The following is a 16,691-nucleotide window of genomic DNA, read 5'->3' as shown; positions in this document are numbered from 1 at the left end:
GGCTGGGGCCGGACTTTAGGCGTCTAACTGCACTCGTGCCTTCTGGGACTCTGTCCGGCACGTGACGGGTCCCTCTGCACAAATCCCATCCCTGTGTCACTTGTCTCACTGCCAAGTTGTGGCTCCCCTCCTGTTACTGTCATTTAAATGTACATCTCTGCTTTTAGCCTCAAGGCTGAGGGCAAGGAGGGCACCGGTGCTGGGGGAACAGTTCTTTGGCGCCTACAACAACAACACAGAGAACAGGTCTACAGGTGAGTACAGGATCTCCACCCCTGCTCCCCATCTGGATATTTCTTCTTCTTTCTCTGTGCTCGTTTCTCCTCTCTGAACTTTTACGTTTCTATCAAGGACTAGTGGGGAAAAGAAACAACACTAACTTGTCATTGTACTGCTTCTGTGATGATAAAAATGATGATGATGATGGTAACTCATAGATAATGTTCCAGAATAAATTACCCTACTGCAATCTGCAGAGTAACCACCAGGTGGCACTATTGCTCCAGGAATTCCAGGGAGGGTGCAGATCTGGCCCATAAGTTCTTTATTCGATCACTGTTTGTGTAACATGAGGCTTTGCTTGTGATACTGGTTTTATTTCTCCCAGGCAAGGTTTAAATGCACAATCTCCAATTATTAGCCAATTCTTGAATTCTCTCTCTCTCACCCCTTGTGCCCGCTTCCCACTCTTGCTCGTTCCTTCCTCTCACTCGCTCTCTTTCTCTCTCTCACATTCTCTAATCTCTGCCTTGCCAATCTTGGTCTCACCGTCTCCCTTCCCCCCCCTGCAGATTTGGACTCCCTGAAATCCCCCCGCCTGCACCTCCTCCCCCCGTCCCTGGAGGAGATCAGCGGCGACGACCCCCTGACCCTGCTCTGCCTGGCTACGGACCTCCAGCCCACGGCAGAGGCCCTGCTGACCTGGACAGAGAATGGCTCGGAGGTGCTGGGGGACCGCGTGCACGAGACCCGTTTCTGCAAGGACCTGGGCCGGCGCTGCTCGGTCCTGGGCTCCCTGCGGGTCCCCAGGGGCGACTGGATGAAGGGGACCTCCTACACCTGCCTGCTGACCCACCCCTCTGCGGAAGGGGCGCTGGCCAAGAGCACCCGCCACAGCCCACCCACAGCCTCGGAGGCTGGGGGACGGTGCCCCTGCCGCTGACACCCTCTGATGGAGGAGGATTTATAAGTTCTGCGTGTGTCTCTGTCTTTCTTTGCATTTATCAGATAATAAATTTCACTTTAAGAGAAAACCTCAGTCTCCCGATCCCGTCCCTATTATTTTGCATCTTAATAAGACTCGGTCCCAGCGCCACTGGCCTGGGGAAGGCTGTTCTTGTCCGAGCTGAGGGGGGGGGGGGTGGGGAAGAGCAGGCACCAAAGGCTGCAGAAGGAGAAGGGAACGGCCCTGCAGTATTCTGCCCAGGAAAAGCTCGCAGGCACCCTTCACCCCCAGAAATGGGGAGAAAGGAGCCAGGACAAACCAACGAGATCAAGTGGCACTAACATTTAACAAAGGTTTGACATGTGACAAGCAGGAAATACAGGGAGAGCCGGACAAACGCCCGAAACATTAAAAAAAGGGTCAGGCTGGGTCGGCCCGGTGCCAAACCAGAGATGTGGGCCAGCAAGAGCAGAGACAGCGCCCCCCTAGCCTGCATGCTGGGAGGAAACCATGATGGCCATGGGTGTCCACTTTCGCAGGACAGGCAGACGCAGCCCTGGTTTCCGTCCCCGCCCTCGGTGCACGCATCCACCTCTGGGCAACAAGAACCATAAGTCCCTGCCTGCAACAGGAGGGGGAGGCGGGGGGAGCCAGGCCTGGATCTGCCTGTTCCGGTCGCCCCAGTGCTAGGGGTTAACTCCGAGTGCCTGTAAAAGTGGGCGGGGTCAGAGACGCAGCCCGGGGTCTGAACGCCGTGTGCTTTCGGTACCTGATCCTGCGCTCGTATTTAAGTGCCCTGGGGCAACATTTTTGGGAGAAAACAAAGCAAAAAAAAAAAAAGGGAGGGACTAGCCCGGCGGCTGAGTGACTGCAGTGTGCGCTTCCCAGGTTACAGAGGCAGCACTCACAGGCCCTTGGGGGAAGGAGAGCATCTCAGCCATGGCACCACGGTGCCACCTGGTGGCCGCTCTGTGTGTGTGCACGGAGCCGGGGACTGAGCCCGATGGGAAGCACAGGGGGGGGGACGACACACGGACACCCAGTAGAAGCAGGGTCTGACGGAGCTGAAAGACCCAAAGGGCGGGAGAAGCTCCTCGAGTCGGACATCAGCTTGCACGGTTTGGGCTGAGGGAGTACAGGCCCGATCCTTAAAATGAGTCCTGTGGAGGCAAACGCCCCCCCCCCCCCCAGCACCCTTGGGCGAAAGATGCCCGGGATGGTTCAATACAGTTCGAAAACCCAATCCACAAGGTTTTGGCCAACGTTTCTCCCCCAGGCTTGAAATCTGGCCCCTAAATATCTTTCTGTCTGCCCTGGCACCGGGAGAGAGGTTTCTGTCTAAGCTGCCTCCAGGACTCGATTCATCTTCTCCGTGGCCCCGACAATGAAAGCTTTTCTCCCACTCAGACTACAGTAAAAGGTTTTAGATAAATTCCCCCCACCCCAGCATCCATAACTCATCCCCACCAAAGACAACGAATTAAAAAACCTAACATAAAATAGAGAGGTCAAAGCAAGAGGTCAGACTCGGCTGCAAAAGCCTCGCTCTGCCTCATCTGAAAACAGGAAACAGGTGGAGCCACCGGAGAGAAGAAGGGGGCCACCCCCAGTTATTCTGAGAGCCGGAAAGGGGAACCGAGCGTCCCCAGGGGGCCCCCGAGGCAAACAGCTGTCACCTGCCTGAGGCCGCAGGGCACACACAAATGATCTTTTCCTTTTGATTTCGATAAGGAAACATTGAACAATTCTAGCCGAGCCGCGGGGCGCCTGCCTCCCTCCCTCCCTCCCTCCCTCCACATCACCCGGGCCGCAGCCTAACCACCGACCTTCTGTGCCTTATGGGGGGGATGAAAAATGACCTCATGCCGGCTTGTCCAGCACAGGCAGAGGATCACGGCGAGGTGTACAACTTCTCCCAAGTCAGCGATCACCAGGTTTTTTTTTTAACTTGTGTATTTTGAAATTGTAAAAAAAATCATTTTTTCAAAATACACAAGTTAAAAAAAACTGAAGCCACTATTACTTCCAAATGATTTTCGACTAATTACCCAAGCACTCATTTCATCTACACTGGACTATTGTAACTCTTTGCACCTTGGATTACCACAATCAACAATACAACCACTTCAATTAGTACGAAACGCAACTGCTCGAACGTTATGTAACGTAGCCCGTAGAGACCATATCCCGCCTACATTACAATATCTACACTGGCTTCCAGTATCATTTCGCATTACCTACAAAATACTGTCTATAACACATAACTTGCTATGCAATGTTAATTCCATCTGGTTATGCTCATTATTAAGAATCTACAAACCATCCAGACAGCTTCGAGCTCTTGACAAATGCATTCTGGAAATTCCTTCAATAAAATCTGTCAGTTTGTCTTTAACTCGGAAGCGTGCCTTCTCCATAGCAGGACCAGCATTGTGGAACTCTCTTCCAGGCCATATCCGATTAACCTCAAATGGCAGAGAATGCAAAACATTCCTCAAAACTCATCTTTTCTCACGTGCTTACAATCTGCACTGAGACTTGTTACACATTTCTGCTGCTGCATATTAAGTATTTTATTGCAATGTATTTTAAGTGCTGTATGTAATTTTGGGTATGTTTCCAATTTATGTGTTTTAAGTTGTAAACCGCCTAGACGGAGAGATATCTATCCCATTGTGCGGTCTATAAAAAAAACTTTAAATTAAAGCGGGGTTTTACCTCCTCCAGTACCAGAAACACGCAGTGCCTCTTATTAAATAAGAGCGCCAGCGCTGAGAGATTGCACAGCCCTTCCAGGGTCACCCCCAGTCCCTGTCTGTCCCTTCGGTAACTCATCCGCTCCGACAGCGTCTCTCGCCCTGCGATGTGATGCCAAGGAGAGCAGGAAAGGCCCGGAAGACCAGGGGCCGTGGCTCGCACCCTTTCACCGACGGTTCAAGGCAAGCTGCAGTGTCCCCAGAGGGCTCCCAATCTGAGGGCATTTTCCCCCTAAGACACAGAAAGGGGGGAAAGCGTTCGTAAGCCAGGCTCGTCCGTGAGGAAGCAGGGTGGGGGGGTGAAGTGACTCGCCCACAGTCACGCGGAGCAGCAATGGGATTCGAACCCTCGTTCCCCTGCTCCGTCCGTCTGTCCGTACGCTGCTCTACCCATTAGGAAGACAGAGGCGGGGAGGAGAGGAATCAGCAGCCACAGAGGCTGGAAGCAGAGAGCGATAGGCAGAAACACATATTTTATGTTTAAACATTATTCTGTGCCTTTTCAAAGTCTTACATTCTTTTCTTATTATGCCAATTTAAAAATGAACATAAACGATTGAAATAGTTCTACGTCATTCTCTATACATTTTTCCTGGTCTTTAAATGTATGAATGCAATAACCAAGAACAACTCCCAGTTCCGCACACTGAGCTCAATAGGAGGGAGGGGAAACTCTTAGAGGTCCAGCTGTCTAATTCAGTGGCCGCTAGATAGCAGGATAAGTCACATATCCGGCTATCTGGTCAGCTCAGTGTCCTGATTACTGATCCTGAAAACCTGACTGGCTGGGGAGTCCCCAGGACAGGGTTGGGAACCACTGGGTTAGCTGGATAGGTTTCGGGCGGGCAATGGACATATCAGGACAATTCTACTTAGCCGGATAAGTTATCTGCCTAGGTAACGGTATTCAGCCTTAGCCAGATAACTTATTCAGCCATGCTGGACCTGAAGAATAGCAGATATAAAGTTAGGCAGATAAGACATCCATCTAAACAGCAATGTCTACGGGATATTCAGCAGCACATCCGGATAGACACGGCTGGCTAACTTAGATCAACAGCTAGCGTTTGAATATTGACCCCTCGCTGGTATATATATGAAGATCTATATACAGTGTGAATTGAACTATATGAAAAAAAACTTAGCTTTCTTCTTGCAGTGTTCCACACACAGTTCTTCTACAAATGCAACATTCAAAAACAGTCCTTAGCTCCTGACGACTAACTTCTTGTGTCCAAATGATTCTTGTGCCCAGCACGGGTCTGTGTTTCAAACTCAGGCATTCTTCCTCGGGATGACAGTCAACCATTGATCCTGTGGATAGTCAAAACACATTCTCTGAATGCAGTCTAAATCGTCTGATATTTTTATCCATATGCAAGGCCACCCTGGCCAAGAGCCCATCTAAGAATTTTAACATGTAATAACCAACACGGGCCTTGGCTGTGCCCGCCTTAGCTATCTCCTGCATTATTCAGTAATTTTCTTTCGGGGCTGGGAATGTAACTTCTGATCCCCTTAGTTTGCCCAGAAACAAATAGATTCAGATAACTTTATTGACATAACAACTGTACATGTATTGCCCATGCAATATTTATTTTGTATTTATCTATTCCAGATATCCAGAGCCCCAACCAGCAGAAATGCTCACGAAAGTCTATTTTCTATCTGGAAACGCTAACCTTCAGATTCCCGCTAATGTCGAGTTAACTGATTTTTTGGAATCTTCCCAATATGAGGTGGCGGAAAGATCTCATTGCTGAAAGCAATCTGAGCAACGTGATGAAGGTCTATTTTCAACATATGGATGCACATTTTATGGGGCAAAATGTAAGAATCCTTCCAGCTTTGGCTCGTATTACTCGGGAAACCCTTGTCCTCGGAGCTACCTTTCTACTACGCTACCCCTGTAAATGAGTGGTTACATTTCAAAAGAATCCGTATGTGGTTTTTTGCACACGAGCAGTTTAGAGCTCATTACTGATCCCAATCCCTCAGTCCTAGAGTCAGTCTAGTTCTGATTAATTCCAGGATGTAATTATAAATCTCATGTAACACAGTTTCTACTGTTTCCTTTATAACTCTTCTTTTTCTGCGCCTTCTCTCCACTTAAATTTTGTGAACTGTTAATTTCTTTGTGGAATGTTTTGTTTCCAATCACGTTTCTGTTATCAAAGTACTGATGCTTTGTTATGTATTAAAATGTAAATCGCAATACATTTTGCAATACATTTTGCAATACATTTTGCAATACATTTTGCCCAGTTCAAGTGTACCCCAAAGCCTAACTCACACTAGATCAACAACAATGATTAAGCTCTAACAGCTATAATTGCAAAATAAATCGCTCCATAACACAACTTTGGTTTGCACCAGCAAGTTTAAGATATTCCAGGTGCAGGCCAGTTTTCCATAATGAACTTAGCAGCTTTCGAAAAGCCAGGCTTTTATTTGTTTCCTGAAGGATTTATTGCATGTATCTGTTCTTTTGATTTCATTTCTCAGAAAAAAAAAAGGCACAGATTACAAAATATTAGCAACAAGTCAAAACGTAACTTGTCTGCCATCTGGTGACTTTTGTAGGAAATTGTGAATTTGTAACTCAAGCTGGCTGCCCTTACCTAAGATGGCCACCCTACTGCTTCACTGGATCTGAAGCGCAACTACGGAAGACGTTTTAACAGGACCCTCTCCCTCCAAACCAAAGTTGGCTGCACTCACCATCAGATGTTGTACGCAGGCGTTAACCGGAAGCTGTTTACAAAATAAAGACGGCTGCCATCGCACTTCATCAGACCGTATGCGCATGTGTAACCGGAAGCCTTCCCCAAAACAAAGATGGCCGCTCTCTACCTTCTACCTAAAGACCGCGCGCAGGCGCAACGTTATGCCACCTTGACGCTTTCGTTGCCGACTTGACGTTAGCTGTGAGCTGACGCACGTGACGTCATCGCAGACAAGATGGCGGCGTCCTGTGCGGTGCGCTGCTGCTGGCGGCGGACGGCTGCGGTGGTGCCGGAGATCGGGCAGGGGCCGGGAGGGCGGCGGCGGCGGATTCCAGTCCAGCCCGAGCAATGCTGGCGGCGCCAGGTAATGAGAAGCCCGGGGGGGAGGAGGAAGGAAGATCTTTAATCCGCTGCCATCTTTCGTGCATGCCCTTGACTGTGGCTGCTCTTTCTCTTTCCTTTAGTTCCTGGTTATTAACCCACCCCCCGAATAGCGTCACCTCTGGGAATGGTGTCACAGGGTCAACGTGATATTCCACCTCTCCTGTGACATCATCACTGATGGACGGTTCATTGACGTTTGTGACATCACGCTCTCGGGATCAGCGATTTATGTGACGCTTGTTACAGTGAAAGGGTATAATGACGTCATGGGCACCAGCAGCCTCTTTCAGCAATGACATCATGTCATTGACGGCACCACTGCAGCTGGCAAACATGGGGCCAGAATGACATCACTGTGCTCAAGACCTTAAGGGGCTGGAACCCACAATATCACAGGAGAGGGGAGATGTGGTTTATGACATCACAGAGGGATCTTGGGCTGATAGTGTGTGGCGATCTGAAGGCAGCAAACCAATGTGACAAGACAGTAGCTAAAACCAGAGGAATGCTCTGCTGCATAGAGTAGGGGGTGATGATGCCCTTGTACAGGTCCTTGGTGAGGCCTCACAGGGAGTACTGTGTTCAGTTCTGGAATCCACATTTCCAGAAGGATAGAGGCGGTCCAGAGAAGGGCGACCAAAATGGTGTGGGGTCTGTATTGGAGGACTTATGAGGACAGGCTGAAGGATCTGAATATATATCCTGGAGGAGAAGAGGTGCAGGGGGAGATATATTACAGACCTTCAGACACCTGAAAGGTTTTAATGACACACGAATTTCAAATCTTTTCTGTTGGAAAGAAATCAGTAGAACTAGGGGTCATGAAATGAAACGCCAGGGGGGATGACTCAGAACCAATGTCAGGAAATATTTCTTCACGGAGAGAGTGGAATGTCCTTCCAGAGGAGGTGGTGAAGTTGAAAACAGACAAAGAATAAAAAAAAAGGTATGGAATAAAGACTGTGGATTCCTAAAGGCCAGAGAATGGAAGTGAAGAAAAGGGTGTATGGGAGCTACTGGTGCAGCGGTTACTATCCTTACCCAATAAGCCTTGGTACTTTTGATGCAACTGCAGTATTGCTCTCTGCTTCAACAACAGAGGGAAAAGGGGAGTTAGATTCAGACAACAAACGAGGAGGGCCTCCACGTTTACAGTCTGGGGAACTGATAAGCATGGGGGTAACCTGCACAAAGCACTACCCTTAACAGAAGGCAAGGGATTACTTAGTACCCATAACTAATGAGCCTTGATGCTTCTGACACAACTACAACTTCACTCTTTGCTTTGAGGTGATGGGGGGGGGAGAGGAATTGAATTCAGATGACAACCAACCCGGGCTCTGACATTTATGGTCTGGGGTACTGTATGAGTGTTATGACTGCATTTGTGATTGTATTATTGTTATTTTTTATTGTATCGTGAACCGTTACGATGGCTTGTCTTAGTGACGGTATATAAAACCAAATAAATAAATAAAATAAATAAAGGTTAAGTAATTTCTCCACTAGGTCCCACCTCCATTGCCAGCAGGGCTCACTTCTTTGGGAGCCTCATTTGAATTTAAGTAGCCAAAAAGCTGGTTGGCCGTTCCCTGCCCTACTGGCAGCTGGAGAAAAAGCAATCGCATGATCTTGCCCCCAAATCCTCCTGCCCCCCCCGAGCTGATGTCCGGGACGAGGGAGCTTTGTGCACGAGCCTCACTGGGTGAAGAAATGAGGAGAAGCCATGTTGGGAATGCAGGCAGAAACGGCCGAGTTTGTGAAAAACTGACGATCGGGGGCCTTTATCTGTGACTTGCAGTTGTTAACCAACCTTTGTGTGGTTTGGGCCGGGAAGGCTAGGCCAGATCATGCTTTAGTGCTTCTCGAGGTTGTGTTTTTCTTGCTTATTGCACAAACGTTAAGGTAAGAAAGTGGAAGACGCCCTCGCTTGGTTCAGAGTCTGTTCACCATCTGCTCTCCCTCTCCCCTCAGCTCCATGTCCTCTCCGGCCTCAGAAGGGCCGAAGCCCAGACTCTTCTCTCCGCGCGGGAGCCTCGCTTCTTGCTCCTCGGCGCGGCGGCACGGGCCCGGAGCACCCTGGCGACGGCAGAGGTGAGGGGACGCAGCCCCCGGGCTTCTCTGCTTCACCGTAACGTGCCCCCACCTCTGACAACAGCTCCCGCTTTTCCCTCCACTGCAGGTCCCCGGCCTGGCGCAGTCCTCGCAGCCCCCGTCGGCCCTGGCGGATGCGGCCCCCGCGCTGGTAGACGCCGCAAGGGAGCTGAGCCTGGCAGAGCTGGGGCTCGCGGGCCCCACCCCGGTGGGCCTGGTCCAGAACGCCCTGGAGAGCCTGCACCTCAGCCTGGGACTCCCCTGGTGGGGGGCCATCGTGGCCGGTGAGAGAGCGTGGGCGAGGACGGGTGGCGGGATTGAGGAGAAGCTTGTTCCCGTCCCCCCCTGGAATCATTGCGCTCTCTTTCTCCCCCCTCCTCCCGTGCAGGGACAGTCCTGGTGCGCTGCATGGTGTTCCCCCTCATCGTGAAGGGGCAGCGGGAGGCTGCCAAGCTGAACAACCACATGCCGGAGATCAGCAAGCTCACCAACCGCATGAACGAAGCCAAGAGGAGCGGCAACAAGTTCGAATGTAAGAGAGAGGGCCGCGGGAGAATGGCCCGGCCCGGCCCGGCGCCCCACTGGGTCCTAGGTTCTTGCAGCTGAGTGTTTAGAAAGTTTTGGGCAGGTTTCTGGAGGGCAGGTCCGTTGGCAGTTACGGGCCAGGTAAGGCTTGGGGGGATCATCCGGGTCCTGTTGGAGACAGGGTGCGGGCTGCACGGGACCCTTGGGCCTAGCCCCAGTGGTTCCCGAGCCTGTCCCGGGGGATCCCCCCCCCAGGCCAGTCAGGTCTGCAGGATTATCCAGCAGGAGGGTGCACGCTCTGGAGGGAGAGGGCGCACATCTCTCTCATGCCTGCTCAGGGTGGATAATCCTGCAGAGCTGAAAGGCCGGGGGACCTCAGGTCCAGCCCACTAAGAGCGTTCCTCGCATTCATCACACCCAGCGTAACCCCAGCCGCTGCTGCAGGGGCCTTCGCTCTTCTTGGCCGGTGCACGGGGGCCTCCAACGGGTCCTTCCTCCGGGCAGGGTGGGGTCAGTGCCACGGGGCTTGTAAATGTCGGTTTGGAGGGCTCCTCCCTGCTCCAGCAGTTCTGAGCCTCTTTCTCGCACCTTGCAGTTTCCAAAGCGTACACGGACCTGATGCTGTACCAGAAGAAGCACGACGTGAACCCTGTGCGGGGCTTCCTGGTGCCGCTGGTGCAGGTGAGGGTGCTGCCCCCTCCTTCCGTCACCGAGACGCAGGGACGCTCCGCATTTAAACGTTCACTCCTTAAAACCAGGAAGGTTTTATCCTGTGACTGCCCGCAGGATGCCTGACCAGCAGAGACATTACCCCAAGATCAGGGAGACACTGTGAAAGGAAGCGCTGGGGCACAGGGCGCTCGACTGGGAGAGACGTCCCTCGGGGACGGGAGACGCTTTCATTCTGGGAGAGACGTCCCTCGGGGACGGGGGACGCTTTCATTCTGGGAGAGACTTCCCTCGGGGACGGGGGACGCTTTCATTCTGGGAGAGACGTCCCTTAGGGACGGGAGGCGCTTTCATTCTGGGAGAGACGTCCCTCGGGGACGGGAGACGCTTTCATTCTGGGAGAGATGTCCCTCGGGGACGGGAGACGCTTTCATTCTGGGAGAGATGTCCCTCGGGGACGGGAGGCGCTTTCATTCTGGGAGAGACTTCCCTCGGGGACGGGAGGCGCTTTCATTCTGGGAGAGATGTCCCTCGGGGACGGGAGGCGCTTTCATTCTGGGAGAGACGTCCCTCGGGGACGGGAGACGCTTTCATTCTGGGGGAGACGTCCCTTGGGGACGCCTGACTGGCAGAGTCGCGCCTCAGGGACGAGGACGCTGCTGTTAATTTCCCTTCTCTCCCCTGCTCCGCACTCCTCAGGCTCCCATCTTCATCTCCTTCTTCATCGCCTTGAGGAAGATGGCCTACCTGCCAGTGCCCAGCATGCAGAGCGGCGGGCTGTGGTGGTTCACAGACCTGACGGCAGCCGACCCCTTCTACATCCTCCCGCTGACCGTCACCTGCACCATGTGGGCCATCTTGGAGGTGAGTCTGTGCCTTTGTGCTGTCGCACCCCGGACACGTGTTTCTCACTTACCATTGCGTCCGTTAACGTGGCGTCGTGTTTATCGCTTTCTTTCCTCCGCAGCTGGGCGCAGAGTCTGGCGTGGACAACCCCAACCTCCGAATCATGAAGACGGTCTTCCGAATCATGCCTCTGATTATCCTCCCCCTCACCATCAACTTCCCCACCGTGAGTCTCTCTGCCGCAGGCGCGCACCCACCTCGTTACCCTGCCGCGCGCGCCAGACTCGCGCCACGGGACGGCGGTTACGCTGATAGCGCCCCAGGAATGATAACCGGTTCATACTTATTTACATCCAGCTCCGGTTACACTCAGTTTCCCTTTTTCGTACCCGAGACGACGGAGGGTGACAGGACGTGCCCGAGGAGCGCCAGCGGGCTGCTCCTCCTGCGCACGCACAGGCCTCGTGTCTCCCTCCCACCCTACTGAAGGCACCAGCGTCCGTCTTCAGTCTCTTCCTCTTCCTTCTGCTCCCCAGGCCATATTCACCTACTGGATGACGTCCAATCTCTTCTCGCTGGCCCAGGTGGGATTCCTGCGCATCCCGGCCGTACGAACAAAGCTTAAGATCCCAAAGAAGATAGTCCACAACCCCACCGACTTGCCTCAACAGGAAGGGTTCCTGAAGAGCCTGAAAACCGGTGAGTTCTGCCCTCGCTAGCCCCAAATGTTTAATCCATAATGGGGAGCAAGCACAGAGCCAGAGTGGAAGGATTTGTTTATCTGAGACCCTGAGCCCTCCAGTCCTAGAGGTGACAGGCTCTGTATCCCTGCTCCCATCCCCTGATCTCTCCAGTCCTAGAGGTGACAGGCTCTGTATCCCTGCTCCCATCCCCTGATCCCTCCAGTCCTAGAGGTGACAGGCTCTGTATCCCTGCTCCCATCCCCTGAGCCCTCCAGTCCTAGAGGTGACAGGCTCTGTATCCCTGCTCCCATCCCCTGATCTCTCCAGTCCTAGAGGTGACAGGCTCTGTATCCCTGCACCCATCCCCTGATCCCTCCAGTCCTAGAGGTGACAGGCTCTGTATCCCTGCTCCCATCCCCTGATCTCTCGTCCTAGAGGTGACAGGCTCTGTATCCCTGCTCCCATCCCCTGAGCCCTCCAGTCCTAGAGGTGACAGGCTCTGTATCCCTGCTCCCATCCCCTGAGCCCTCCAGTCCTAGAGGTGACAGGCTCTGTATCTCTGCTCCCATCCCCTGATCCCTCCAGTCCTAGAGGTGACAGGCTCTGTATCCCTGCTCCCATCCCCTGATCCCTCCAGTCCTAGAGGTGACAGGCTCTGTATCCCTGCTCCCATCCCCTGAGCCCTCCAGTCCTAGAGGTGACAGGCTCTGTATCCCTGCTCCCATCCCCTGATCTCTCCAGTCCTAGAGGTGACAGGCTCTGTATCCCTGCACCCATCCCCTGATCCCTCCCGTCCTAGAAGTGACAGGCTCTGTATCCCTGCGCCCATCCCCTGATCCCTCCAGTCCTAGAGGTGACAGGCTCTGTATCCCTGCCCCCATCCCCTGATCCCTCCAGTCCTAGAGGTGACAGGCTCTGTATCCCTGCTCCCATCCCCTGAGCCCTCCAGTCCTAGAGGTGACAGGCTCTGTATCCCTGCTCCCATCCCCTGAGCCCTCCAGTCCTAGAGGTGACGGGCTCTGTATCCCTGCTCCCATCCCCTGAGCCCTCCAGTCCTAGAGGTGACGGGCTCTGTATCCCTGCTCCCATCCCCTGAGCCCTCCAGTCCTAGAGGTGACGGGCTCTGTATCCCTGCTCCCATCCCCTGAGCCCTCCAGTCCTAGAGGTGACGGGCTCTGTATCCCTGCACCCATCCCCTGATCCCTCCAGTCCTAGAGGTGACGGGCTCTGTATCCCTGCTCCCATCCCCTGATCCCCCCAGTCCTAGAGGTGACGGGCTCTGTATCCCTGCTCCCATCCCCTGATCCCTCCAGTCCTAGAGGTGACGGGCTCTGTATCCCTGCTCCCATCCCCTGATCCCTCCAGTCCTAGAGGTGACGGGCTCTGTATCCCTGCACCCATCCCCTGATCCCTCCAGTCCTAGAGGTGACAGGCTCTGTATCCCTGCACCCATCCCCTGATCCCCCCAGTCCTAGAGGTGACAGGCTCTGTATCCCTGCACCCATCCCCTGATCCCTCCAGTCCTAGGGGTGACAGGCTCTGTATCCCTGCTCCCATCCCCTGATCCCTCCAGTCCTAGAGGTGACAGGCTCTGTATCCCTGCACCCATCCCCTGATCCCTCCAGTCCTAGAGGTGACAGGCTCTGTATCCCTGCACCCATCCCCTGATCCCCCCAGTCCTAGAGGTGACAGGCTCTGTATCCCTGCACCCATCCCCTGATCCCTCCAGTCCTAGAGGTGACAGGCTCTGTATCCCTGCTCCCATCCCCTGATCCCTCCAGTCCTAGAGGTGACAGGCTCTGTATCCCTGCTCCCATCCCCTGATCCCTCCAGTCCTAGAGGTGACAGGCTCTGTATCCCTGCTCCCATCCCCTGATCCCTCCAGTCCTAGAGGTGACAGGCTCTGTATCCCTGCGCCCATCCCCTGATCCCTCCAGTCCTAGAGGTGACAGGCTCTGTATCCCTGCGCCCATCCCCTGATCCCTCCAGTCCTAGAGGTGACAGGCTCTGTATCCCTGCGCCCATCCCCTGATCCCTCCAGTCCTAGAGGTGACAGGCTCTGTATCCCTGCTCCCATCCCCTGATCCCTCCAGTCCTAGAGGTGACAGGCTCTGTATCCCTGCGCCCATCCCCTGATCCCTCCAGTCCTAGAGGTGACAGGCTCTGTATCCCTGCTCCCATCCCCTGATCCCTCCAGTCCTAGAGGTGACAGGCTCTGTATCCCTGCTCCCATCCCCTGATCCCTCCAGTCCTAGAGGTGACAGGCTCTGTATCCCTGCGCCCATCCCCTGATCCCTCCAGTCCTAGAGGTGACAGGCTCTGTATCCCTGCGCCCATCCCCTGATCCCTCCAGTCCTAGAGGTGACAGGCTCTGTATCCCTGCTCCCATCCCCTGATCCCTCCAGTCCTAGAGGTGACAGGCTCTGTATCCCTGCGCCCATCCCCTGATCCCTCCAGTCCTAGAGGTGACAGGCTCTGTATCCCTGCTCCCATCCCCTGATCCCTCCAGTCCTAGAGGTGACAGGCTCTGTATCCCTGCGCCCATCCCCTGATCCCTCCAGTCCTAGAGGTGACAGGTTCTGTATCCCTGCTCCCATCCCCTGATCCCTCCAGTCCTAGAGGTGACAGGTTCTGTATCCCTGCTCCCATCCCCTGATCCCTCCAGTCCTAGAGGTGACAGGCTCTGTATCCCTGCTCCCATCCCCTGATCCCTCCAGTCCTAGAGGTGACAGGCTCTGTATCCCTGCACCCATCCCCTGATCCCTCCAGTCCTAGAGGTGACAGGCTCTGTATCCCTGCTCCCATCCCCTGATCCCTCCAGTCCTAGAGGTGACAGGCTCTGTATCCCTGCTCCCATCCCCTGATCCCTCCAGTCCTAGAGGTGACAGGCTCTGTATCCCTGCACCCATCCCCTGATCCCTCCAGTCCCAGAGGTGACAGGCTCTGTATCCCTGCTCCCATCCCCTGATCCCTCCAGTCCCAGAGGTGACAGGCTCTGTATCCCTGCTCCCATCCCCTGATCCCTCCAGTCCCAGAGGTGACAGGCTCTGTATCCCTGCTCCCATCCCCTGATCCCTCCAGTCCCAGAGGTGACAGGCTCTGTATCCCTGCTCCCATCCCCTGATCCCTCCAGTCCCAGAGGTGACAGGCTCTGTATCCCTGCTCCCATCCCCTGATCCCTCCAGTCCCAGAGGTGACAGGCTCTGTATCCCTGCTCCCATCCCCTGATCCCTCCAGTCCCAGAGGTGACAGGCTCTGTATCCCTGCTCCCATCCCCTGATCCCTCCAGTCCCAGAGGTGACAGGCTCTGTATCCCTGCTCCCATCCCCTGATCCCTCCAGTCCCAGAGGTGACAGGCTCTGTATCCCTGCACCCATCCCCTGATCCCTCCAGTCCTAGAGGTGACAGGCTCTGTATCCCTGCACCCATCCCCTGATCCCTCCAGTCCTAGAGGTGACAGGCTCTGTATCCCTGCTCCCATCCCCTGATCCCTCCAGTCCCAGAGGTGACAGGCTCTGTATCCCTGCTCCCATCCCCTGATCCCTCCAGTCCCAGAGGTGACAGGCTCTGTATCCCTGCTCCCATCCCCTGATCCCTCCAGTCCCAGAGGTGACAGGATCTGTATCCCTGCCCCCATCCCCTGATCCCTCCAGTCCTAGAGGTGTCGGGCTCTGTATCCCTGCCCCCATCCCCTGATCCCTCCAGTCCTAGAGGTGACGGGATCTGTATCCCTGCTCCCATCCCCTGATCCCTCCAGTCCTAGAGGTGACGGGCTCTGTATCCCTGCTCCCATCCCCTGATCCCTCCAGTCCTAGAGGTGACGGGCTCTGTATCCCTGCTCCCATCCCCTGATCCCTCCAGTCCCAGAGGTGACAGGCTCTGTATCCCTGCTCCCATCCCCTGAACCCTCCAGTCCTAGAGGTGACAGGCTCTGTATCCCTGCTCCCATCCCCTGATCCCTCCAGTCCTAGAGGTGACAGGATCTGTATCCCCGAATTATTCCAGTTCCAGCCTGCTGGGCTGTTTTTTGATGCTTTGTTTGACCACAGTTAACCTCTCTGGCTTATCTTGTTCTAGGATGGAAGAACGCACAAGCGGCACAGCAGCTGGAGGAGCGGGAGCGACGGATCAAGAACCACCTGGAAAATGCCGCCAGAGGTAGGCCGCGACCTCGTACCCTTCCTTTCAGATTTTGTCTTGGTCCAGTGCTACTGACGAGCAGGAATCAGCCAAAGACTCTGCCTCCATTCCCTACCCCCTTCATTGTTTGTTCCTTCCTGCCTCACCCCTCTCCCTCTCTCTTCTCCTCCCTTGCAGGACCTTTGCGGCAGACGTTCTCCCAGAATCCCTTGCAGCAGCGGGAACACTCCCCCCTTGCCGCTTCTGCAGCCTCCGCGAAACAGAAGCCCCGGCCGTGGCAGGACACCATCGGATGAGCGCCACGGCGAGAGGCCCCTGTCCCTGCGACCCCCTGGGAGGGGAGCGGCCCTGTCGGACTGTGCTCGCCCCTTACTTGTGCAAAAAAAAAGACACTTTCTTGGACCTAGGCCTGGCGAGGAGGCCCTGCCTGGCTGTCCCTCCCTCCTGGTAATAAAAAATCACTGGATTTTTGCCGCTTTGCCTGCCTTTCTTTTAAGCCGGGGCTGTTTCAGCTCCGCACAGGCGGGGATAGGGGCTCACACCTCCTGTCCCGCTTGCTAGTGTTGCCGTTTTTTGCTTCTAGGTCGCTGCCGCTCTCCTCTCCAGGGCAGAGAGCGGATTCCCCCCCCCCCTTTCAGCAGGAGGTTATTTCCTTTAAAACCAAGCCGGGAGCCCTACTGTTTTGTTTTTTCATGGGGAAGGG

General features: G+C 54.4%; 1 protein-coding gene and 1 gene segment (V, D, J or C); both read left to right on the top strand.

The window, feature by feature from the left end:
• LOC115078816 overlaps nucleotides 1–1,258 on the top strand; it is a 199,134-nt gene extending 197,876 nt beyond the window's left edge. Inside the window, 2 exon segments of the C gene segment in view lie at nucleotides 168–254; nucleotides 792–1,258. Coding sequence covers nucleotides 168–254; nucleotides 792–1,162 — 458 coding nt within the window.
• A 5,531-nt stretch (nucleotides 1,259–6,789) lies between these two features.
• OXA1L (OXA1L mitochondrial inner membrane protein) lies at nucleotides 6,790–16,537 on the top strand. Its single transcript, XM_029581853.1, has 10 exons — nucleotides 6,790–7,011; nucleotides 9,006–9,125; nucleotides 9,214–9,409; nucleotides 9,514–9,657; nucleotides 10,246–10,331; nucleotides 11,019–11,183; nucleotides 11,287–11,391; nucleotides 11,702–11,864; nucleotides 15,926–16,006; nucleotides 16,166–16,537. The coding sequence occupies exons 1-10, from the start codon at nucleotides 6,883–6,885 to the stop codon at nucleotides 16,282–16,284; spliced, it is 1,308 nt and encodes a 435-aa protein (XP_029437713.1). The 5' UTR covers nucleotides 6,790–6,882; the 3' UTR covers nucleotides 16,285–16,537.
• The last annotated feature ends 154 nt before the right edge of the window (nucleotides 16,538–16,691 follow it).

The sequence above is a fragment of the Rhinatrema bivittatum genome, chromosome 16, assembly GCF_901001135.1.
Source record: "Rhinatrema bivittatum chromosome 16, aRhiBiv1.1, whole genome shotgun sequence".
NCBI classification, from domain to species: Eukaryota; Metazoa; Chordata; class Amphibia; order Gymnophiona; family Rhinatrematidae; genus Rhinatrema; species Rhinatrema bivittatum.
Note: the sequence above shows the minus strand (reverse complement) of the source record. Positions and strands in the feature narration are given on the sequence as shown.

Coding starts and splice junctions, on each gene's coding strand:
- OXA1L (XM_029581853.1), top strand. CDS start 6,883: ATGGCGGCGTCCTGTGCGGTGCGCTGCTGCTGGCGGCGGACGGCTGCG. Junction 9,410..9,513: donor GTGGGGGGCCATCGTGGCCG/GTGAGAGAGCGT, acceptor CCTCCCGTGCAG/GGACAGTCCTGGTGCGCTGC. Junction 10,332..11,018: donor TCCTGGTGCCGCTGGTGCAG/GTGAGGGTGCTG, acceptor CGCACTCCTCAG/GCTCCCATCTTCATCTCCTT.